The following is a 25,771-nucleotide window of genomic DNA, read 5'->3' on the forward strand; positions in this document are numbered from 1 at the left end:
GTATTTCTCTATGGTTCTTCAGGCGCTTGTTGATCACCGTGGGCGTTTCATTGACATTAACACAGGCTAGCCCGGAAAGGTGCATGACACAAGCATCTTTCGGAACACTTGGCTGTTCAGGAAGATGCAGGCTGGGACTTTTTTCCCAGAGCGGAAGATCACGGTAGGGGAAGTTGAAATGCCCATTGTGATCCTTGGAGATCCTGCTTACCCGTTAATGCCGTGGCTCATGAAACCCTACACAGGGAGCCTTGACAGCAGCAAGGAATGGTTCAACTACAGGCTGAGCCGGTGCCAAATGACTGTGGAGTGTGCCTTTGGCCGTTTAAAGGGCCGCTGGCAATCTCTGTATGGGAAGCTGGACTTGGCCGAAAACAGCATCCCCGCGGTTATATCCGGGTGCTGTGCCCTCCATAATCTTTGTGAAGGGAAGGGTGAAAGCTTCACTCAGGCATGGACCTCCGAGGTTCAACACCTGGAGGCTGAATTTGCACAGCCAGAGAGCAGGGCTATTACAGGGGCCCAGCGCGGGACTGCAAGGATTAGGGATGCCTTGAGGGAGCAATTTGAGGCTGAAAACCAGCAGTAATATCTGGTGCCCTGCACGGGAGTGAAGTGCAGTAGTTTCAATCTTTAGGAATCAGTGTCTGCTAAGCAGACAAGCAGACTTGCAGTGCCTGTTTATTTCCTGGGCTAAGGAGTCTTTTATTTTATGCAATAATAAAGAATATTTTCAAAGCCAAAGAATCCATTTATTGAAAAGAAAAAAAAATATTTATTGAAACGAAACAAGGGGGTGGAGTGGGGAACAGCACAAACACAGATTCACGTATGTCCTGTCTGGTGTGCTGTGCAGTGAGTGTTGCACTTCAGGACAGCTATACTGCATGGTGATGGGGGTTGAGTGCAGAGGGTAAGGGTCGTGGTTTTCAGGGCTGGGTGGTGAAGATACTGGTGTTGGAGGCAGCGGGTGGCGTGAAGAACAAGGAAGTTGGGGAAAGTGGGTTGGAGGTGACTGGGGCACAACGGAAAGAGTTTTGGGACAAGGGCTGTGGCATTTCCGGTACTGCTCCTCTTTCTGCATGGCTACCAGCTCCTGGATAGCATCTGCTTGGCGCTCCAGGATGCTTATGAGCCTATCAGTGCTTTGCTGCCGGTGCGCGGTGCTTTGCCGCCGGTGCGCTGAGTTTTCCTGGCGGATCCTGCTTTCTCTCTCCCTCCAGTCCTGTGCTTTCTCATTCTCTTTAATAGATTGCCGCATCACTTCTTGCAGCATGTCTTCTTTGCTTTTTCGCGGTCTCTTCCTGAGTCTTTGCAGTCTCTGAGCAGGTGATAAGAGGGACGGCTGAGGTCTCAAGGTTGATGCAGCTGTATAGGCAAAATGCAACATTTAACAGAGGCAGCATTGTTTATACCAGACAGAGTAATGATTCCCCCCACACTTAAGGAGTAGAAAACACACAGGGTCTACATAATAGCATAATTTTCCCGTCTGAAACAGAGCGCACATATCCCACAGGAGCCTCAAAATGGTGAGTAAGGGGGACTGATTGTTTCAGGGCTGCACTGTCCTCTGGGTTTCTGTGCCTTGGGGAGAGCCAACAGCTTCAGGGGGCACCTACACTGAACACTGTCCCAACATTTTCAACAGGAGTTAGTCCTGGACGATATCTTGCTGCTGAGGGTGATGTGGGAAGCAAGGGAGGGTCTTCTACTGCAATGCGGCTTCCGCCCTGGCCCATATGCAGGTTGCCTGTGTGCAGCAATGGTCCCCTCGCGGCACAGTGGCGCGGACACGTTAGCCTGACTGGGACAAGGACCACAGTGGGTCTCCCGATAAACCTGCGCAAGCGCATTGCACATGTTCTGGATGAGACATTCGAGGAGATTACCGAGGCCGATTACCGCGATGTGATAAACCACATCAATGCACTATTCCGCATCTAGGCATGCATGCCTAACCCTCCTCTCCCAAAGAGCCCGCACCGAAAAAATTCCTTCCCGAAAAAAACCCCCGCTTACCGGGAACCTGCTCTTCTGTTTGTCCTCCACCAAGTACTGGCTGCTGCGACTGGCTACCTTCCTCCTGGCTCAAGAAGAGCTCCTGGCTGCATGGCTCCAGGAATTCCGGGTTGTCTCCATCCGGCCCACCACCATCACTCCCATTTTCCTCCTCCTCCTCTTCCTCCTCCCCCCCCCCCACCGGCTCTGAAGTGTCCATGGTGGTGTCCTCCTCCTCTTCTTCCTCCTCCCCCCCCCCACACCGGCTCTGAAGTGTCCATGGTGGTGCTCGGAGTGGAGGTGGGGTTAACCCAAAGTATCGCATCCAGCTCTTTGTAGAATCGGCAGGTCGCGGGGGGAGCACCCGAGAGGCTGTTTGCGTCGCGGACTTTGCGGTAGGCACTCTGCAGCTCCTTCACTTTAATCCTGCACTGCAGGGTGTCCTGGTCATGGTCCCTTTCCATCATGTCCTTTGATACCTTCCCGAAGGTATCGTAATTCCTATGGCTGGAGCGCAGCTGGGACTGTACAGCTTCCTCCCCCCAAACACTGATGAGGTCCAGCAACTTGCCATTGCTCCATGCTGGGGCTCGCTTGGCGCGTGGAGGCATGGTCACCTGGAAAGATTCGCTGATAGCACTCCACACCACGCCGGGCTGAGCAAACAGGAAGGGGATTTTTAAAATTCCCGGGGAATGTAAAGGGTCGGTCACATGGTTGGTTACCTGAGGCCAGGGCAGTAGAGTTTGAACTGATGACCAGAGTGGCTGAAACAGGCATTGTGGAATACTGATGAATAATTCTGGAGGCCATTCACAGCGCATTGGGCGGCCACACTGGCGCCAGAGCGCTGCAGCGGCAGCGCAATACTTGCTATTCCTCTCGGAGAGGTGGAGTACATGCAGCGCTGCAACCACGGAGATACAGCGCTGCAAATGCCTTGCCAGTGTGGACGGGGAGTGAGTTACAGCACTGGGGGAGCCTTTACAGCGCTGTAACTCGCAAGTGTTGCCAAGGCTTTAGGTACGAGGAGCGTTGCTGCAGAGTGAATGAGGAAACCAAAAAACACCCACGCGGGGGATAGAGAGAGAGAAGCAACCAGCTTAATCATCAAAGTTATTTATTGCCAGGTAATAACCATAGGGGAGCCAAACAAACAAAACAGTTAGAATATTAAATCTAACTTAAATTTGATTATAAAAGTCAGGTTTAGAAAATTATAACTAATCGCACAAATCAGGGTCAGAAGGCTAAACCGAGAGAGAGAGAGAGAGAGAGAGATGGGTTCTCACCACTCTGTGAAGCTTGAATCAATCAGGGGTCCCAGATGCTGGTGGTAGTTGAGGGTCTGGAGTGCTGGAGACAGGCAGAGCCCCCAGCACGATCAGTCAGGAGAAGATGAAGTCCCAATGGAACTGATGCAGATTTTGGATCCAGGCATCAGAACACTTACTTGAGCATGGGTAGGGGGTTTTGTAGAGAAACAGCAATGGTTCAAGGGAGAACACTAGATTTGTTTGTGTGTAAACTGATGGCTCAAAGAGTATACCAAAGTTGTTTTGTTCAGGCTAGACAATGGGAGCTGATCATTTCTGGCTATGGGCCATGTTCCTGGGAGGGAGTTCACAATGCAATTAGGGAGCTTCACTACCAATAACGGATTTATTACTAGAATTGGTCTGATAACTACTGAGCTAGATGTGTGCAGGCATGGGTTCATTAACATCTGGAGCAGAGATCCCCAGTCATGCAGTGCTTCCCTGCTTTTCTGGGCCCAGAATTCTGTGCGGTTCTTGCCTTGGAATCTCTGTTCTCCATTCTGTATGCTAATAGAGATGCCTCCTTGTCCCATTTTCGATGCAAATGAGGCTAGGGGAGTTTCCTTAATCCTGTCACCCTTATCCCAGGGGTTTAGGTGTGTCTCCCACTGCCTTTTCATTGCTTTTTGTAAGTCTTTCTTCTGATCGGTTTTGGTTCAAGCAGAGGCGGGGGGGTGGGGGGGGGGGGGAGGGAAGCAGGGGAAAAGGGGGAAGGTCTTCCATGAGTCAGACAGGCTGGGTACTGCGCCCTGGTTCCCCAAGAACACAGAGCTGCTAGGTAACAATGTTGAGCCCAATTTTTAAAACTGTACACGGGCAATTACCTGTGAAAAAAAATGTACAATTTCAATGCACATTTAGCAAACCAAGTGACTATCTCTAGGCATATACATGACTGGTTGTTTGGGTTTGTAAGTATTCAGTGTGCATGTACCACCCTGGTAACTGAACATGAGCAGACACCTTGTAGTTTTTTTAAAAAAAATCATTGTCTTAAGAGCCATTGATACATCTATGAAAACATTCCCAATGCATTATTTTATCTTAAAATAACTTTTTAAAATGTAGTGAATACAAATTGTACAATTACATAAATTGTTAGGTGCATCTTTACTTGTAAGTATATGAACATTTCTGTCTGTAATAAAGGTATGAAAGCTACACAGGTTCATTGTTCATATATGCTTTTGCAGTCTCAAACCAAATCTTCTCTACAGCTTCTTGGCCCACGTCAAACATTCTTAATAAATGTTTCCATCCAGTTTTTGCTGTGATCATTAGGTATTCTTTGTTCTCAGGATACAGGAGGGAAGTGTATGAGGCTATTACAAGTGACTGAGAAAATCTACCACTCACCAAGAGAAACAGGGCATCTCTCTCCTCTGTTGTCAATGGTACAATGCTTTCAAACCCTGCAAGAACATGCCCTCCCACACTGAGAGGATCCTTGCTCTCAATCATCATGTACATGATAGTTATTGCTAATTCAAATACATAATAACCATAGCTCATGTCACTAAAGTCCAAAATACCGGACACTCTATATTGTGGATTCTCTGGTGACGCAGTGTTGGAATCTAATAAGATATTGTGGTCATTGAGGTCCCCATGATTGATACCTAAATGCAGAAAAAATGGGAACAGTATTATGTGTAAATAATAAACAGAAGAAACTTTCCTCTGGCTTTTTTCATTCTCTTAAGAAAACCACACTGAAAATATGCACTTGATTTCCTCATCATATGTAAATACTCGGAGTGTAAATGGATACATATACTGATCTATCTCAAAACAAAACTAAGGCATGACAATATTCCTATAGCCCATCATGTCTTGCTTGGTCTCATTCCTTCCTAATAAGAACCTTAGCTTCATTAATCCTATATAATAGTTGACTAGATGGCAACTGGCAATGGGATTGTGATGATTTATTATTTAGCTTGTGGTAAAACCCACAATATGCTAAGTGCATTCCAAATGCAAGGGATCGCACAGAGGGCTTCAAAGACATTGCTATCTGATAGCTGTCTGGTGGCCTATATTAAATGAGTTAGTAGTCTCTGCCTATTTCTACCATTTGGTGTCTACATAATGAAAACCCTCACTGTAGGTGGCAGTCTCAGAGGACTTGTCCACACTGGCAACGTTAAAGCGCTGCCACAGCAGCCCTTTAACATGGCTTGTGTAGTCACGGCACTAAAAAAAACCACCTCCATGAGGGGTGTAGCTCGCAGCGCTGGTGCACTGTCTATACTGGCATGTTACAGTGCTGCAACTTGCAGTGCTCAGGGGGGTGTTTTTTCACACCCCTGAGCGAGAAAGTTATAGCACTGTAAAGTGCCAGTGTAGACAAGCCCTGAGACTGAACTCCCCTTTCATTCTTTGAGATGATTCCTGTTTCTGAGGCATGCTCATGGTGCATTGTGGGGAAATTTGTACATGTTCTGTGGATAAAGTAAATAATTTCTACCTACAGTGCCTTGGATTTGCCACCTCTTACAAACACATTCCCTTTTAAAAATTTCTTACATTACATTACAGTATAATGGTAAAAATACTCACAGGCCCGAAAATTGCTTAGCTTGGGTACTATTTTATCTTTGAACTGCTGAATAACTTGTTCCACAACTTCACGATAACTGTTCTGGCCCAGGGCATGAATATACTGTTCTAGAAGAGGAACATTTGCCAAGTTCCAAATGAACTTCCCTCGATGCAGACTTTTTATTGATGGATGATGGAATTTCTTAAGGAAAACACAAGAAAGAAAAAAAGACTGTATACAACAGCTCTGCTACAATTAAGAAGTGGCCTGATCCAATGCTCAGTGAAGTCAGTTGGAATGCATTGATTTTAATGGGCTTTGGATCAAGTCCATGGAGAGGGGGCTTTGCTTTGACAGTCATTTCATACCATGTGAAACCTTGTGATGGTCTGAAATTAAAGCCTCATTCAAGCTGAAGTGTGAAAATCCTTCCCTTAAGATAGTTGTAGGAAACATTTAAGGGCCACACCTAAAAACAAGGCCTAATAGAATCTCCCCAGAAACTAGCACTATGGTTCCACACCCATTGTGACTGTGTGTGTGCGCGCGCATTAGAGAAAGAAGCAGCGAACACAGAAGCTGAGGACAGACAAGAACAGAGAGCAGGACAGAGGCAAAAAGCCAAAAAGCCGAGCAGTAGCATCTGAGCACAGTTTCATCCTGGCAAAAGCTAGAGAGCGGGCTTTTGGGGCTGTTGGCTAAAGAGGCTTGGGTAGTAAGCTAAGAAACTGCTCCTTTTGTTTTTGGTTCCTCCTGCATTTGGAAAAGCAGGACTTGGTACATGCCTTGTAAATACACAAGATTGCATCAAAGAAAATACCAGACTCCATCAATTTCTACTTTCACCAGGAACATCTCCAGTACCCCAAAATTTGACTAGCTGCTCAGGGAAACAATACCAACGGTGTCCTGGAAGATGATTGGTTTCAGCACATTGATACCCACCCACATCTTTTAGTAACAAAGATTAATTTAAGCAATTCATCGTTCTTTAAAATATTATAGAAGTGCTGGTGATGATAATATCTTACATACACGTAGAAACTTTAATCTGTAAGAATCCCACAGTGCCTCTCAAATTGCATACATCCAATAACACTTTTTGGGCACAAGCTATACATACAACTGCTGCCAAAGTGTAAAAGAGACAGAACCTGAAGGTATTTACCAAAAGTGGATACAATCTGACCATTTAAATGCAACCACTTCTGGGATAGAGTCTGCCAACCAGCTAGCTCTCAGCATACTGCACAACAGTGCAAGGGATAGGAAACTTTGGCCAATGATAATGGAGCAAAGCCATAGGCTTATAAAAAGTGTCATGGGACCTTTAATGTCCATTCAACACAGGCAGACACTCACCCATAAGATCTGCACGCAGTAAACTAACCGCATCTCGTTTTATTTACTTGGAAAAGATGAACAGCCAAGTCAACCGTACTCTGATTTGACCTTGTGTATCCAGGGAATCTAGGTATTTCAAACAATATTTAGGCCACTAAGCCATTCTCTCTCATGAACATGTGCAGGTAATTTCTGAAAGCAGCATAGAGGAGGAGTGGCATACCAGTGCCTTTCTTAATTTTTGCCACTCTTATATTGGCATAATCTCCTTGGGTTGGCTTGGCTAAGCTGGTTTTAGGGGCAGATTCTGCCAGTGGTGCAGTGCAAAAGCACATTGCAGTGGCAAATCTAGCCCCATGTTGGTTTGGTATTGTTTATTTGGTTTGGGATAGTTGAAAATAGAAGTATGGATGAAAATCACAGATACGATAATGAACAGGATACTGCCTCAAAACTAAAATGTGATTACATACTATTACAGCATCTCTGATGCAGTAAGAAGCACTGCACTAGTAAGAACAATGCCACTTGGTGATCAAACATTGCAATTTTAACCTTCTATAACAGGCAATGTCAGCTGTTCAGGAGAGAGGGACACCATCAATGTGAAATCTACTCAGTTTTAAAATACAAGTTATATGTTACTCAGGTTCTATACCTTCCTATGAATATCCCCTGCTAATGTTTATGATTTTATCATAACACGTTGCTATTTTAAAAATGTTTTTCTCTCCCCTGTGGCTCTGTAAGACCCACACAGGCAAACAGAGAATCTAATAGGGGAAACAGTGAAACTGACTATACACAAAGTGCTGTCAAATGTACAAGGAAACTAACTGGGGGGAAAAAAGGAAATTATTTTTCTCTACTATCTGTCAGCTATAGTAATCTTAGATTTTGTATGTCTCTTGAGTGACAAGAAGAAGGTTATTTCTTTTAAATAAATGAAACTTGTATAACTGAAGTTATATGGGGCATATGGATTTTTCCCCATTCTCCATTAAAGTTAATCATCTACTTCTCTCTTTCTTCAGATAATGTAACGTATATATATTCTGAGAGCAGCTTGTCTATTTAAATTGTTTCAACCGCATTGCATTTTAACACCATGGACTCTTGTAACACTAAATTATCTTTCCCACACTGATAAATGCGTTTAACATTTAAAAACATGGTCAGTAACACTGGCAATTCAAATTTCAGTAGTACAATTATCTGAAGTCTGTAGCCAGAAAATGAGAAGCAGAGGTTAATGAAAAGTACTACCTAGTACAAAGTTCTCTTATGTAACAGAAACTCAATTACTAGCTGATTTATTGGCCTTCGTTACTTTGTTTAATCAAAGATGAAAGGAAGACCTTACTTTGCATTCCATCCTGTTTAAAATGTATTTGACTGGAAGCAGCACATTAAGGGAATTGTCATAAATGTCTACATATTAAGCACAGCTGTTCTGTTACAAGTGTACAATCTATACCAGTGTTAACTGGTCATGGTTCAAATGGTTACTATAAAAGGAGAGAGTCAGGTCAAAATGAATTTTCAAAAAATTCAGCCAGTTGAGCTTCTGGGATGTCCACTTCACATAATAAATAAATAATAGTAATACTACCTTGCCTTCTTTAGCACCTTCCCTGTGAGGATCTCAAAGCACAGTACAAATATTAATGAAATCAGCCTCACAACACCCCTTAGTAGGCAATAGTATCTCCATTTTGCAGATGAGCCACAGAGCAGTTAAGGTCAAGCAGCAATTCTATTATGGAGGACAATCTATTAATAGAAGAAGCTCTTCCTACAGGAAGGGTTATACCGATTATGGGTATGGCTAAGACCCCATAGCTGAACTCTGGCTCTGAAGACAATCATTGGAAGGTTAGCTCTAATAGAGAAAGGAGCTGCAGACAGACACAGTAGGCTGATTCTGTCCAGTTTTCCTTGGGTATATATATATTTAATGCGTATAAATCTACCTATCTTAGGTACTTTTATGGCTCCTGTTACCAGTATCTGAGAACCTCACCATCTTTAATGTATTTAATCCTTACAAAACCTTTGTGAGGTAAGGAAGTACTATTATCCTCATCTTACAGATGGGGAACAGAGGCAGAGAAAGAATAAAAGTGGCTTGCTCAAAGTCACACAGGAAGTCTGTGCCAGAGCAAGGAACTGAACTCAGGTCTCCTGATGTCCTCTCCACTGCACCATCCTTCCTCTCTAACAGTATTTTCCTGTGTGTTAGCTTTATTCACTCACAAAAAGAGCATGCCTCTGTTCTGATGCCTTCAGAGACCATCTCTCAAGGCATCTCTCATGCACTGGGCAGCTCCTGATATAGCTGTAATAATGAGTGAAAGCGATTTTCAGGCTGCAAATGTACATAGTCCCAGTCACTAGCTGCTAAAATCCCTAAGGATGGCTGGCTCATGGGCTGAAAAGTTTGGACTCAGATCCAAATTCTCACAAAGTCCAGAGGCATTTAGATCAGAGTTTTTATCTGCCTCATCTGAAAAAGGTCTAGCACAACCGTGGGGCACACTGGGTCTGAAAGCTTTTTGGCCTCCAAAGCTGCAATGAACTCCATAGAACAGTGCACCAATCATCAGTGCACACACTCAATTTAAAAGGGATTTTAAAGAACAGGGGGGTTTCTCTTTTGTTCTTATTGCCCGGTGTAGTTATGGCTAATGATTCTTGGGTGAAGTTAAGGGGAATTGGACGAGATCACAAGTAGGAAAGTATGTTGCTGAAGAAACGTATATACTCCATCATGCTGGCATATGGCCAGTTAAGGTACATCTACGTCACAATCGGGAGGTCTGACTGCAGTTCATGTAGCTATACCTAAGCTAGCAGAGCTGGCGCTAGGCATAAGCAGACCCGAGCAGCTCAAGGAGGGCCCCCTATTTGCTTTTTATTAAGTGTGATGTGTGGGAGGTCCCCCCAAAATATTCCTGCTTAGGGACCCCAATGGGGCAGCACTGCCTCTGCAAGCTAGCTTTGATTGACCTAGCTTGCTACAAATGGCAGTGAAATCGCAGCAACACAGGTGGAGACACAGGTTACCCACCTGAGTACATATTAACAGCTAACCCATGTAGCTGCAACTTCACTGCTATTTTTAGCAAGGTAACTTGGAACTGCCAACATGTGCAGCTATCACACCTCCTGATTGCAGAGCAGACATACCTTCACATTCACAGTCATAATCTGACCCACCAGACTAGGCTCATTGCTGGGGGACTCATTTAACAATAACCATCATATTTGAGAATTCCTATAGGTATTTTTCAGCTGAAAGCCAAATTAAATTGACGAACAGGAGCAAAGTAAGGATGTTCTCATTAGCTGGCCATAAGTGATTTTCCCTGAACATCTCTCCACTGGGCGGAAAGAAGAGAAGGAAGAATTTTTAGTTTAAGTGAGGGAGAGGAGGTTAAGGGGGTGGAGAAGGGAAGGCTATTTGCAGGTGAAGTGAATTTTTCATGTGGTGTCGTAAAAATGACTTCTCCCTGAGCCGCTGCATCACACATTAGACATGAATCGCTCCTGCCTAATCCACTCTCCACTAATTCAGGATATATCAAAATTGAAAATAGTTGACCTGCTGGAATCACATTAAAGAGCAGACACCATCACTTTTGCTCTGTTCAGCATTTTTAAAGTTTAAAGAGAAAAAAATATTCCTCACTCTGAATACACAGTGAAATATACAGTGACTCCCAGTCATAAAAGTACATCTAAAACTGGGAATGCACACATTTCCTTTACACCGTCAATAAAATTACAGACAATAGCCAGAGGGAGAAGGCAAATAACTATAAGAAAGAAAGTGTAGTTGCAGCCGTGTTGGTCCTAGGATACTAGAGCATCAAAGTGGGTTAGGTAATGTCTTTTATTGGACCAACTTCTGTGAAGAATAGGACTAAGAAGAGCTGTGTGGCTCAAAAGCTTGTCTCTCTCACTAACAGAAGCTGGTCCAATAAACAATATTACCTCACCCACCTTGTGTCTCTATTAGTAAGAAAGACACATAGGACGAGAGTCTGTGAGACACAGCCTAAAATATACAGCCCATGCAGTAGGGGGTCTATGGTAGCTTTAAGCCACCTTTGTATCCTCCTGTTCCTGGATTGCCCCAGGGGTTGCAGAGGCCCTGGAATAAGGCAGACAGCTTTTCCCTGTAGGATGCAGCATTGTCCAGAATCTCCAAACTCCTGGATTCTGAAGCACCGCCCCTCTCCCCTCTACACGCCAGAGCTTGCAAGGGGGTACTCACAAACAGCCTCATTACTGCCTGCTGCAGTGATTCTGCCAGGGAAATCATCCCCCCCACCAGAATTGAGGCTTTTAGGACCCCTTAATAGTACTCTGGCCCTTTAACCCTATGTGAAGGGACCAGAATGGAAGGGAGAATTTCACTTGTATTGTTTGTGTGCATTGTTATGAAGTCTTTTGCATTTCTATAGTGCCTTCCATTCAAGGATCTCAAAGAACTTTACACACATTTATATATTCAGCTTCATAGCTCTTGTTTGCGGGAAGTATTCTCTCCATTTTACTGAGAGGGACAGGGAGGTGAAGTAATTTGACCAAGATCACAGTAAGTCTGTGGTAGAGCTGGGAATAGAACCCCAATCTTTAGACTCCCAGTTATGTGCTTTAACCACAAGAGCATCACATGTCCCCTAAAGTACAAGGTAAAATAATGGGCAGACATGCTGTTAAACAGTAAAGCCACGGGTGGGTTTGGGGACCTTGTCTAATATTATCCACTATTATGTGCACTGAGGAACATGGCTGAAGGCCAAGGACTAGATTCAATCTTGCATTCGAGATCCATTCAACATAGGATTGGGGGATGCTAGATACTGCTCCCCTGTTCTCTGGGCTGGTCTGCACTGCACCAGTTCTGGCATAAAACAGAGCAGCCATAAGAACCACAAGCTCTTTGAGGTGAAGGCAGCTGGCAGAGGAGACAGCTCAGTCCAAGCAGGAGGATCCACGTTCTAACCCTGGTTCACTGAGGCATTCCGGTTGGTCACGATATGAAACAGTGAAAAACATGGAGTCCTAAGTGGCTGCAGATTTGTAGTACTTAACAACGTGGTTGTGTTCTCTTTTCAAGCCTGGAAAGAATAAGGGAAGCCATGGCTAGGGCATAGTTACGTATTACAGAGCCATGTACAAGAGCACTGTCGTGTGTTGAGTATTCTATGTCTGCAGTGTGCAGGCGGTGTTTGCAGGTAGCTCTGAAGCTGCAGGACTTATGTGAATGTCTCTGATACTGTGATATGTCGCTAGTTATACATGTTATGAAATGCATAAAATACTAGGTGGGAAGAGATCACTCCCACTTGCATGCTGAGAACAAAAAGTCTCACCTCTGTGAGAGTTTTATCCAGTCTGGCAGCTAGTTTCCCAATCTCATATAAAATGTGAGGATTTGTAGAGATTGTTGCCATGGTCATGCCTGGGAGGTAGGTCAGCAGTCTCACCATGTACTTTTTTGTCATAGAGCCAGTACCTAATAGGCAAAGAGACAGATTGTGAATCATTTCAATACACTCCATTGAAGATCATTGTGTGTAAGGACAAGGAGGTTTCTCCCATCATAAACGAAATCAAACTCAGCTCAAAAAGAGACAATTCAAAGAATAGATTTACTTGGGGACATTAGGAAAGGCCAACGCTCAGCGCATGTGGAGTGTAAGTGCAATTCCATGCCTTTACATATGAGAGTGACACACCTTGGAAAGGTTCCCCTTTCATGTGCACAAAGGGCTTGATCCAACACCAATGGCAGACTTTGCATTGATTGCAGCGGGACTAAAGAGAACCTAAAATAACAGGTTTCTCTATCAGAGTGATGAGTCTCAATGGCCCTGGTTACCGTATTGAAATTACAGTGTTGGGGGAACCAGGTTCAATAGAGTATTCTCCCACCATGCATGTTCTTGCATTGTAGATGGGTCTGAACTGTGTTTGAAACTACAGCCCCAAACCATGGAGCTGGGGAAATAACTTGTAATAAGATTTATTTCATGACGTTTGCCTTTTTTTGTTTGTGATTTGCCTGCAAGCAGATCAGCGTTTTCTCACATCTATTAATTTGAATGTATTTTCTGAATAATTTTTATGGCTACGTCTTTTTCTGTTCTGTTTCTATTTGTGAGCAGTTTGATGCATTCACTATTTGAAGTTCAAGCTATTTTGACTGACCACCTAGGTCACATGGCAGGTTTCTGTTCCCTTAATGGATGAGGATAGCCCATAGGCTTAAGTTTCTGGTCTGAATACTCATGATTGTGAATTCCAGATTCCTTGTTGGTGATTCTTTCACTGCAATATTTGCTAAAATTTGCTGTTTCTACAAACAGTCCTGCCAGAAACACATTAGAACATTTGCAGAAAGCAAATACAAAAATGGCCACAACGTGGTCAAAACAAGTTAACTGAAAAATTAGAATTAATATGTGCAGAAATTCCTTTGGAGAATTCACAGTTCTCTGTTAAACCATGCTATGACCCTGTGTGACAAGTCATCATTCCACTCCTGTCTTTTTTCTAGATATAAACTGCTCAGAGACAGTGGTGCTGGAACAATTTTTATAGTGAGGGTGCTGAAGATGGAAAGCATGGATTTGGGTTGTTATTACTACTTCAAGCCAGGGGGTGCAGCAGCACCCCCTGAACCCCTAGTTCCAGCACCTATGCTCAGAGACCTTCTTCTGGTCAAACACCTTATGCAATCTATTTACAGCGTTCTCCCCACCATCTTTACAAACTCATGCAACTCTGTATTTACAAGCATAGAAGCCTTAGCTTCTCTCAGCCAAGGAAGGGGGGGGGGGGGGGGGAGACAGAAGATATTTTTCCCCTGAGAGATCTCCCCTGGCTCTGGCTCTCTCAAGCCCGCCAGCCTGTCTCTCCCCCCTGGCCTGGACACTTCATTCCCGTGCCTTTTTTGCTTTCTGGGTTTTCCTCAGCCCACCCCAAACTATCAATTACACACAGCTTTGTCCCCAAGTTTACTCCAGGGCAATTTAACTGGTGATTCAGAGATCAGAAGGCTGGTACAACTGCTGTTGTCCAGCACCTTGTCACACCTTGCTAGAGCTACCAAGGAGAATTTTAGCCTAATTACCTGAACATCTCTTTTAATACACTTCACATGCCCCCACACAAAAGTGCTTGTAGGGGTTCACAAGCATTTTATCAGTGCTTTTGCAATTGCACTTATTCTGAGCAAGACTCACCTAAATTTAAGGGTAGGAGGGATAGCTCAGTGGCTTGAGCATTAGCCTGCTAAGTCCAAGGTTGTGAGTTCAATCCTTGAGGGGACCACTTAGGGATCTGGGGCAAAATCAGTACTTAGTCCTGCTAGTGAAGGCAGGGGGCTGGACTCAATGACCTTTCAAGGTCCCTTCCAGTTCTAGGAGATCTCCATTAATTTAATTTAAAAATTGTCTGTTGCCCTGGGACTCCCTGCACCATGGTAGTGCCAGTGTGGGACAGAAAGCACTGGCATTTCACTTGCATAGGTGCAATTGGTCTTCCTAGCACAGTTCTACAGTGCACTGGATATGCTGGCAGTGAGCTTTCTGGTCAAGGCTCTCCTCCCCAGAGCTGAGGTGATATTTCACCTATAAAGTTTAAGTGCTTATATTTTAGAAATAGAAAATTCGATGGGACAGTGGATTGGACGCAGTGTCTGGACACACTGCTACTGCAACAGTTCAGAGAGTGCTGTATGTGCAAGCTGAGCACCTGAAAGAGGGCAACTGTTGCAGATATGCAGCTGCTCTAGGTCACTCATGCTGGCATGGATTTCAGTGGCATTACTCCAGATTTATACAAGTATAACAGAGCAGAATGTGGCCCAATTGCAATCACTGGGACAAATCCTTTGGGATACTCAGTGGTAGCTTGTTGTGGCACGAGGATGACAAAGCAGAGGATAATTTTTTGGAGGATTTTGTAATCTCTCACCTAATGATTCTAGAGACATTATGTTACCATCTTTAGTAAGATGGGGCGTAGCTGAAGGAAACCCTTCAACATTCAAAAACATCATGATCTGGGTCTGCACTTCAATGAGTTCAGGATTCTGGCTATCTTCACAGTTGGTGATTTTGAGAACATACTCGTCAGCACTGTCTGCTGTTCCCTCACTTCTTGAAATGTGAACGTGAAAATTCTGATCATCATAGCTGGGGAGTGATCTGATCGCAGATACTTTTAATCCAAACACCCTTTCAACTAATTCAGTGGCTTCTTTTTCACTGAATGATGGTTTAATTAATGTCCGGGATTCCTGGACGTTTCCAGAAGACATTGTGTATCTAGGAGAAAGCAGAGATTAGAAGATTTCAATTGTATTCTGCCATTTAATACGGGCACAAGTTAATGTAACAAAACAGACTCTTGGATAGAAGGCTTCATACATTTATTAACGAGGGGGGAAAAAAAGCTTCCGTGTTTAATGAAAATTTAACCATTCAGGATTCTCCATGTGCATTCTCTCTTTCTTCTCCAGCTTCTTATTTGTAACCTCACTTCATCCTTTGCTGCAGTTTCATGATAAGGCCTGATTTTTTTTTAATACACACACAATTTTTGTTGAGAAATAAAACATAAAAATGAACAACTTAGTGGATACTAGCTAATAAAATTCATAAGCACAAAATATAAAATATCACCAGTCAATGTCAAGGCCACCAGGCATATTGCTAATGTACCAACAATTTCATAAGAAAAAAAGGGATCAAAATACTATCCATGGCTCTTAAATTCAGATCCAAGATCAGATAACCCTTTCAACCAATGTTAAGTTGTAAAAAAATAAGTGTAATCCTTCTGCCAGAGGCTATCATTCAAAATTCAACTAAATATCAAGAAATATTCAGTGTCAATATATCAACAATACATTCAAAACAGCAGGACCATTAAAAACATCCAATCCATACCCAAAAGGTTCCTTTCCATTTTTTTCCAATGCCAGTTGTCAGTTTTTCCATTAAAAGTGCTAAGTCAACAATCCTCCACAAAACCTCAGCAGAGCCTTGATGAACCTTGGACTCTGTTGAAGTCAGCAGCCCCCATCCTTTACTTTTTGATGTGAGATGGGACATACTACTACCCATGTGGGTACAGAGGGAGGGACAGGAGAGTGAATGCTTCTCAAGGGCCAACCCACAGCAACCGAACTATGCTCCCCAGTTACAAACTTATTAGTGGCCCAATCTTGATATAAACCAGTTTGGTCTCGTGTAATAGACAGAACCAAACGCCGTTTTAGCTCCATTTCTGACCTGTGCCACAGCTCTGGCCTGTCTCCTATAGCCTACATGGGCTCTAGACCCCCTTGTTCTTACACCTGTTAATGTCCAAGCTTCTGCTTGCTCCATCTTTCAAACTGGTTCTTTCACCACGCTTTCCCGGGGGTGGGAAATCCGCGACCGCTGCCCTGCCAGGAGGGAATGCAGCTTTCACAACAGCTAGGAAGTCTCAGCTCAGAATACAGCCTCGGAGAGCAGAGTGCCCCACACCTTCCAAACGCTTCATCAGAGATATTAGGCAACCCAACTGTCTGGGTTACATCAAGTTTCCCAGCCTCCTAGCAGCAAACTGCATTGAAACAGATCGTAAAGAAACAGACACACTGGCCAGGACATTGCGTCGATTCTGATCCTGGCCCCTTACACACGACAAAGCCTTCCGTGTCTGTTTCAGAAAGACGCTGCGCCTCTCACAGCGCATTCACCCCGCACAGCCACCGCAAAGCGGACTGGCTCCGATTTCACCGGAACGGTTCCATACCGCACACAGCGCTCGCCTACGCTGGTCGCCTCGGAAGCTTGGGACCCGACCAGTCCCTCCAGCTCCAGCTCCACGGCTCTTCGCCGGGGCGGATTGTAATGAAACGTCTGATTGGCTGCTGGGTGCGTCCCGCCTTTGGACGAGAGGCAGCCTGGGTTAATCACCAGGGTTAGGGACCAGGCAAGGCGCGCTCTACGGGCTTGTGTACGCGCATGTCTACCTTAGGCTCTGGACTCAGGGGGAGCGATCGAGCCAGCAGGGGGGCGATTTATCGTGTCTAGTCTAGACACGATAAATCGACTGCTGAGCGCTCTCCTGTCCACTCTCCAGTACTCCACCAGGGTGAGAGGCGTAGCGGTCGACTTACCACAGTGAAGACACCGCAGTGGGTAGATCTAAGTACGTCGACTTCAGCTACGTTATTCATGAAGCTGAAGTTGCGTAACTTAGGGTGTCTTCACCAGGGCCGGCTCTAGGCACCAGCAAAGCAAGCAGGTGCTTGGGGCGGCAAATTTGCAGGGGCGCAAGAATCCAGCATGAGAGCTGAGAACCAACAGGGGGCCCTGGGAGCTGTAGTTCCTTGGTTAGCTCCCTGCCTATAGAGCCAGCCCTGGAGCAGGAAAAGAACTACATTTCCCAGCATTCCCTTGGCTGCAATTAACAGGAAAGGGAGGGGGAAGGAGTGTAGAACTGAAACCTCATGCTGCAGCTTGCTGTAAATGGTAGGGACAGAGCCAGCTCTAGGTTTTTTGCCACCCGCACCCCAGCCGTGGGCTCCCCCCGCACCCCTATGTTGCCCCAGCCGTGAACTCTCCCCTGCCCACACCCCCTGCTGCTCCAGCTCTGGCCCCCAACTGCACCCTCCTGCTGCCCCAGCCCTGGGCTCTCCCCCAAAGAAAGAATTGGGTGGACTAAATGGACATTGCACCTCTCTATCTGAAGCCTAGCAAGGCAGGTACGTGGATCCCACTAGAATTTAAAATGAAAAGTGAGGGAGGGGAGGATCTACTAGACTGGGCAGCTTTAGATACAGTACCAGGCATGTAGGAGGATTTACACTTCTGAGCCATGGAAGCAGAAATTGACTTTTCTTTTCCAGATTCAGCTAACTGTCTGTGCTATTGCAATGCCCTGTAACAAACATTACCAAGGCAGTTCATGGTCACAGGGAAGCAGTCGTCCTGAAAATAGTGGAGGTGGACAGTACCAGTTCCTGTTCAAATGCTAAGCCAGCCCTGAACTGAGCTCCCAAGTAGAGGCAGGATTATCTTGTGGTTAAGGCAGTGGAGTGGGACTCGGGAGATCTGGCATCAGTTCCTGGCTCTGCTGCTGATTTTCTGTTTGATTGGGGCAGGTCACAATCAGGCTGTGGCTCAGTTCCTATCTATAAAATTGAGATAATAATCCTTTCTTGTCCATTGTCTATGTGGATTTTGGACTCTTTGGAGAAGGACTCACTCATACCTGTTTTTACAGCACCTAGCGCAATGTGGCTGAAGCCTCTCTAGGCACTACTGCAGTACAAATCAGTCAAGGAAGATCTAGGTTGTCCTGGCTCATGTGTCAGTAGTTCTCTACCACACACAATGAGTCTGTCTTTTCTACTCAGTGACATTGTGATGCATGGCTAGAAGGAGTTAAACATCCTGCAAAATAAATAACCCTCAAAAGACATGTGGGGAGATGATGTTTGTGTTTTTGTGTATTTACATATGTATGAGTAGGGTCAACAATATAATTAACAGTCCCTGAATATGCTGTATTCTGATAATTCAGAGGTCAAAAAAAATTCCTATCATTTCAATGAATTGTAAACACGGAATATCTCGGTATTCATCTCTCTTTGAAATGTGCTGTGAATAGTGGAGGAACAAGCAAATGGCTTTATGTTAATTCTAGGGCTGTCAAGCGATTAAAACAATTAATTGCGATTAATCACGCTGTTAATAGAATACCATTTATTTTAAAAATTTTGGATGTTTACTAAATTTTCAAATATATTAATTTCAATTACAACACAGAATACAAAGTGTACAGTGCTCACTATATTTATTTTTGATTACAAATATTTGCACTGTAAAAAAACAAAAAAAAATGTACTTTTCAATTCACCTCATACAAGTACTGTAGTGCAATCTCTCTACCATGAAAGTTGAACTTACAAAAGTAGAATTATGTAAAATAAAAACTGCATTCAAAAATAAAACAATATAAAACTTTAGAGCCTACAAGTCTACTCAGTCCTACTTCTTGGTTGGCCAATCACTCAGACAAACAAGGTTGGTTACAATTTGCAGGACATAATGCTGCCTGTTTCTTGTTTACGTCACCTGAAAGTGAGAACAGGCGTTTGCATGGCACTGTTGTAGCTGGCGTTGCAAGATATTTACGTGCCAGATGTGCTAAAGATTCATATGTCCCTTCATGCTTCAACCACCGACATGCTTCCATGCTGATGATGGGTTCTGCTTGATAATGATCCAAAGCAGTGTGGACTGACGCATGTTCATTTTCATCATCTGAGTCAGATGCCACCAGCAGAAGGTTGATTTTCTTTCTTGGTGGTTCGGGTTCTGTAGTTCCGCATCAGAGTGTTGCTCTTTTAAGACTTCTAAAAGCATGCTCCACACCTCGTCTCTCTCAGATTTTGGAAGGCACTTCAGATTCTGTAGCTATTTTTAGAAATCTCACATCGGTACCTTCTTTGCGTTTTGTCAGATCTGCTGTGAAAGTGTTCATAAAATGAACACATGCTGGGTCATCATCTGAGACTGCTATAACATGAAATATATGCAGAATATGGGTAAAACAGAGCAGGAGACATACAATTCTCCCCCCAAGGAATACAGTCACAAATTTAATTGACACATTTTTTTAACACGCATCATCAGCATGGAAGCATGTCCTCTGGAATTGTGGCCGAAGCATGAAGGGGTGTATGAATGTTTAGCATATCTGGCATGTAAATACCTTGCAACGCCGGCTACAAATGTGCCATGCGAACGCCTGTTCTCACTTTCAGGTGACATTGTAAATAAGAAGCAGGCAGCAATATCTCCAGTCAATATAAACAAACTTGTTTGTCTTAGCAACTGGCAGAATAAGAAGTAGGACTGAGTTGACTTGTAGGCTCTAAAGTTTTACATTTTGTTTTTGAGTGCAGTTATGTAACCAAAAAAAAATATATCTGCATTTGTAAGTTACACTTTCATGATAAAGAGATTGCACTTCAGTACTTGTATGAGGTGAATTGAAAAATACTATTTCTATCACTTTTACAGTGCATATATTTGTAATAAAAAATAATATAAAATGAGCACTGTGCACTTTGTATTCTGTGTTGTAATTGAAATCAATATTGAAAATGTAGAAAAACATCCAAAAATATTTAATAAATTTCAATTGGTATTCTATTGTTATAAGTGCGATTAATCACAATTAATTTTTTTATCATGATAAAAATATTTTAGTTAATCGCGTGAGTTAACTGAGATTAATTGACGGCCTAGTTAATTCATTTAGCTAAGTACCGGTGGTGGACCTCCTTCAAAGTCATCCGAATTACCTTTTGTTCCCTGAGGAAATCCCAACTTGTCAAAAGACATGAAATTGTAAAAAAGATTCTTGGGTCCTGATTCTGTCATCTCAGATCTGCTCAGGCTTCGTCAGGGGAAGTTTGAGTCAAAAGACTGAGGTCCCAGTTATGCTGGTACGCCCCAAATATGTTATTTGGACATTGGACTATAACCTATGAACTAGTTCTGAAAGAACTCTTTTCAACGACGAAGCTCACCATCTTTGCTATGAATTTGCACCTCAATTGAACTGAACTCATGTCTGTATGTATATTGATCTTTTAACCATACTCTCTCTTTTGTTTTTTAAAACATTTAAGAATTGGCTGTAGTGTGTATTTGGGTAAGATCTGAAATATTCAATAACTTGGGAGGTAATGTGTCCGATCCTTTGGGATTGGTAGAACCTTTTCTTTTATATGATGAAATAAGATTTACAGAAATGTATATCATATTTGATGTGGGTACCTGGATGGAGGTCTGAGGCTGGATCACTTTAAGGCAGGGGTGGCCAACCTGAGCCTGAGAAGGAGCCAGAATTTACCAATGTACATTGCCAAAGAGCCACAGTAATACATCAGCAACCCCCCATCTGCTCCCCCCACTGCTCCCAGCGCCTCCTGCCCACCGGCTGCCGATCAGCGCCTCCTCCTCCCTCCCCACACCTCCTGATCAGCTGTTTCGTGGCATGCAGGAGAGACTGAGGGGGAGGAGTGAGGGCATGGCAGGCAGAGGGGAGGGGGCAGGAAGGGGTGGAGTGGGGGCAGGGCCTGTGGCAGAGCCACCGTTTGAGCAGTGAGCACCCCCCGGCACATTGGAAAGTTGGCACCTGTAGCTCCAGCCCCGGAGTCGGTGCCTATACAAGGAGCCGCACAGTAACTTCTGAAGACCGCATGTGGCTCTGGAGCCACAGGTTGGTCACCTCTGCTTTAAGGGAACTGTGTTGTTTGGACTTCTGAGTAACCAGTAAAGTAATAAAGAATCTGTTTTATGCTGGTTTGGTGAATCTACGTATTGGAATATCCACCAGCTTTATGGGGATTGTCTGCCCCATTCTTTGCAGTTCACCCTAATTGAGTGACCACAGTTGGCTCCCCACTGGGACCCTGCTCACAGACATCATACATCAGTAGCTCATCATGGGTATGGAGTCTCCTAATTTTGTCAGTTATCAGATTCCTGAAAGGCTCAGAGTTCATTTCCTTGATGGTACAGGCAGGCAGTATGGGTTTACGGATATCAAATCCCTGTGTTGAATCCAGGGGAAATTCCCAGGCCAATTTTGAATTAGTCTGTGGCAAAAACAATATGAGGGTGAAAGCCTCGGATTTGGGAGATATGGGTTCAATTTCCTAAGCCCCTACAGACGTCTTATAATAGAATCTCGGGCAAGCTACTTAAGTCTCTCTCTGCCTGTTTCCGTTCTGTACAATGGGGATAACAGCACTTTCCTACCACCCAGCAGCATTAGGAGGACAACTACATTAAAGATCATGATACTACAGTAATGGGGGCTATCTAGGGTTACCATACGTCCGGATTTCCCCGGACATGTCCGGCTTTTTGGTCCCCAAATCCCCGTCCGGGGGGAATTGCCAAAAAGCCGGACATGTCCGGGGAAATAGGGAGGCTAGGATCTCCGAATCTGTGTGTGTTGGTCGCCCGCTGTGACATCATCTCGGTGCGACACTCGCTCCTGCCCAGGGCATGCTGGGGGCTGTAGTCCGGCCGGGCCTCACGCTCCAGGGAGAGCCAGGAGAGGGGAGCGGCCGAGAACTACAACTCCCAGCGGCTCCTGCGACGCGACCAACCTGCCCCGTGAGGCAGCAAGCCGTCGGAGGAGGGGGGGCGCGAGCCCCTGTCCTTTGGGTCGGGGGTGTCTCTGGGCACCGCTTGGCAGCCATCGCAGGGCTGGGGGGCGCCCTCCGGGGGTTGTGGACGCCAGCGCGTTGCGGGGAGCCGGCACTGTCCGGATTTGGATCCCCCTGGGGCTGGAGCTGCGCCCCCGGCCCCGGGCACCAGTCACGTAGGGTTACCGATACGTCCGGTTTTTCCGCAATCAAACCCCCGTCCGGGGGGAATTGCCAAAAAGCTGAACATGTCCGGGAAAAATACCGGACGGGCACTTCCTCTCCCTCTGCTCTGCTCCTCCCCGACTCAGACTTCGGCTCTGTTTAAGAGCCAAGCGCCCGAGCCAGCGCTACTGGCTTCGGGCAGCACCCGTGTCTCCGGACCCCGAGCCGCAGGCCGGGCACTTCCCTTCCCGGGCTCCAGCTGCTCTGCTCCGGCGGCGCAGGGTCTGGAGGCAAGGGGGCTGCCCGAAGCCGGTAGCGCTGGCTCGGGCAGCTTGGCTCCTAAACAGAGCCAAAGAGTCAGGGGAGGAGCAGAGCAGCTGGAGCCCAGGAGGGAAAGTGCCCGGCCGGGGACGCAGGGTCCGGAGGCAAGGGGGCTGCCCGAAGCCCGTAGCGCTGGCTCGGGCAGCTTGGCTCTTAAACAGAGACAAAGAGTCAGGGGAGGAGCAGAGCAGCTGGAGCCCAGGAGGGAAAGTGCCCGGCCGGGGACGCAGGGTCCGGAGGCATAGGGGCTGCCCAAAGCCCGAGCGCTACCGGCTTCACGGGTTTGCCGGGCAGCCTCCAGACCCTGCGCCCCCGGCTGGGCTCTTCCCCTCCCGGGCTCCAGCTGTGCTGGGGAAGCGCTGGCCGGGGGCGCAGGGTCTGGCGGCTGCCCGGCAAACCGTGAAGCTGGTAGTGCTTGGGCAGCCTTTTTCGTGTGGCTGGGAGGGAGGAGGGGGAGTTAGGGCGGGGACTTTGGGGGAATGGGCGGAGTAGGGGTGGACTTGGGGCGGGGCCAGGGCCCGTGGAGTGTCCTCTTTTTTTTATTTTTTTAAATATGGTAACCCTAGGAGAAAGGAACCATGGAACAGCAACGTAACGTCACAGTCCCATTCCCCACCTGTCCTGTGGGGTCTTCTGGCCTTTAGAGCTACTGGTCAGGGCCTCCCCCAGTCTGCAGGGGGCCACCGGGTCTGCTGGCCTCCTCGCAGCCCCTGCTGAGGCTACAGGAGAGAGGCCTCTTCAGTTTGCAGAAAGAAAGAAATCTCTGAGGTGAGCACACAGCAGATGTCTGTTTTCCCAGGGCCAGATGCTGCCACCTTGTCACTGGAAGGGCCCGTGTGACCTCTGACCACAGATGAGGGAGGACGCCCAGCTTGGCTAGACAGATTCCTTCGTGCCATGGCTGGGGACAGAAGCCTGCAGCCAAAGCTCACACTGCAGGAAACAACCCGCAGAGGCCTTTCATCTCCCCAGGGTCAGACGTCACCACTAGGAGAATGTGAGCGCCGGAGCACTGGGGGAGCTGGCCTGAGATGGCATCCCAGGGCACAACCACCTGTGTCAAGTCCATTCTGATTCCACGCTCAGCAAAGATGCAGGGAGCTGTGCGGTCAGGAGAGGCGCTGGTCAGAATTTGCCAGTGGAACCGTTTTTCCATCAGAAATTGCCAGCTTGTCAAAATCCAAACGTTTCGTGGGAACACGTCGATTTGGACAAACCTTCAGACAGAAAGCAGGCAGGTTTAGCACGGAAAGCTGCTTAGCTCCCTGCCAGCTCGCCCGCCTGCCCACCTGCTTGACAGGCTGATGGGGGGCCTGGGCTTCCAGGCTGCTGAGAGAAGCCCTGGCTCCCAAGATCCCAGGGTCCCCGAAACCCTCTCCTCGCGGGGGTAATGTTCTGGTTACTGCACAGCTCTAGGAGGAGGGGAGGTATCCGATGCCCCACAAGCCACCAATCCTCCCTGCCAAGGTCCCAGTAACTACGACAGCCTGTGAGAACATCCTAACCTTTAGGGCACTTTCCCTGCCAGGTGAAAGGGTGCGAGCTGGACACCTCCCTGCCACCAGAGTCCAGCACTGCCGAGAAAGCCAAGTGTGGACTAAACTAAGCCCCTGGTTAACCCTTTCCCAGAGGAATCCAGAAGCCACTGATAATTGCAGGCTACATGGTGACCTCTCTCTCAGGTCACTCCCCCATCCTGGAATAGGGGTCGGTGAGTCCTGGACGAACGCCGTTCAGCTGGGAACATGCTCCCCCTTCTCGTGCCGAGGACTGCGTGAGATGGGTGTAGTGGGCACTCCCGATAAAGGGGACAGTGTGACAGCTGCCTTTCAAATAGGCCCCAGGCATGGGGGGGCCACAGCACCCAATTCCTCTGTCCCCCCAACTTTCTTCACTGCTTTAACGTACAATCACAACCTGCTCCGCTGACACCTCTGACTCCTGAAAGTCCTAACGCTCCAGGGGAGCAGGCCATGCCCTGCCCTGCCCTGGCTGCCCCGGGTGTTACCTCGGAGGGAATCGTTCCAGATTCCAATGGGTGGCAGGTCCAGGGAAGAGCCTTATCTGGGGGGAGGCTGTACCAGACCCGCCCGACCCAGGCAGGCTCCCAGGTACTCTCTGACCGGGGCTGATAAGGCTCCTTAGCAGTTTCTTTCCAAACAAATTCCAGTTCAAGACACCTCAGAGCTCCACAGCAGGGCAACATCCCCAGAGCGCAGCAGGGCGGGGGTTACGGGGAGCAGTCGGTAGCAGCCCCTCGTACGGCAGGAGCGAGAAGTGCCAGCCTCTCTGCACAGAGCAGCAGCGTTCAGCCTGGGCCAGACGTGCTGGGGTGATGGGTAAGAGCGGGCTCGGAGAGCCAGAGGGTCTGTGGGGCAGCGCTGGGCCCTTCTGCTCCGCACTAGGGCCGGGTGGGCGTGTTCAGCTGGGATTGGAACCCACCAGCACTTGTGGGTGCGAATGTGGGGCTGGAACGCAACGTGGGGCACTCCCACCTCGCCCGGGGGCGACTAGGGGGAAGGGCAGAGAGACACCTGGGCTGAGACCCCAGCTCCAGGGAGACAGTCACTCCTGCCCAGCTGGGTTAAATTGCCCAGCTGTGTGACAGCCCCCCCATCCCCGAGGGGTTCCCCCCCCAACCCGGGTGTGTCACAGCAGGGTAATGTGCGTATTGAACGGCAGGGGTTGCCAGAGACTGGCTGGGAGAGGCCTTTGGGGATGGAGGAAGCAGCACTAAGGTACATGCCAACCTCCCTACAGAGGAGGGGCCGTGCCCCGCAGGTGTGGGGCAAGGAACTGGGACACTGCGCGGTGGGTCATTGTCTGGCC

General features: G+C 46.7%; 1 protein-coding gene across 5 annotated transcripts; it reads right to left on the reverse strand.

The window, feature by feature from the left end:
• Positions 1 to 3,104: 3,104 nt before the first annotated feature.
• Positions 3,105 to 17,521, reverse strand: HYKK (hydroxylysine kinase). Of its 5 annotated transcripts, none has more exons than XM_065559563.1 (6): positions 17,032 to 17,264; positions 15,657 to 15,799; positions 15,202 to 15,554; positions 12,594 to 12,736; positions 5,883 to 6,066; positions 3,105 to 4,939 (listed from the first exon to the last, which is right to left on the reverse strand). In XM_065559563.1, the coding sequence occupies exons 3-6, from the start codon at positions 15,545 to 15,547 to the stop codon at positions 4,479 to 4,481; spliced, it is 1,134 nt and encodes a 377-aa protein (XP_065415635.1). In that variant the 5' UTR covers positions 15,548 to 15,554; positions 15,657 to 15,799; positions 17,032 to 17,264; the 3' UTR covers positions 3,105 to 4,478. The 5 variants fall into 5 exon arrangements, with proteins under 5 accessions (XP_065415635.1, XP_042702723.1, XP_065415636.1 ...); XM_042846789.2 differs by lacking the exon at positions 15,657 to 15,799 and having other exon boundaries at positions 3,105 to 4,144; positions 4,677 to 4,939; positions 17,032 to 17,263; XM_065559564.1 differs by lacking the exons at positions 15,657 to 15,799; positions 17,032 to 17,264 and adding an exon at positions 17,399 to 17,521.
• Positions 17,522 to 25,771: the final 8,250 nt, after the last annotated feature.

This window comes from Chrysemys picta, chromosome 10 (assembly GCF_011386835.1).
Source record: "Chrysemys picta bellii isolate R12L10 chromosome 10, ASM1138683v2, whole genome shotgun sequence".
In the NCBI taxonomy this organism is placed as follows: Eukaryota; Metazoa; Chordata; order Testudines; family Emydidae; genus Chrysemys; species Chrysemys picta.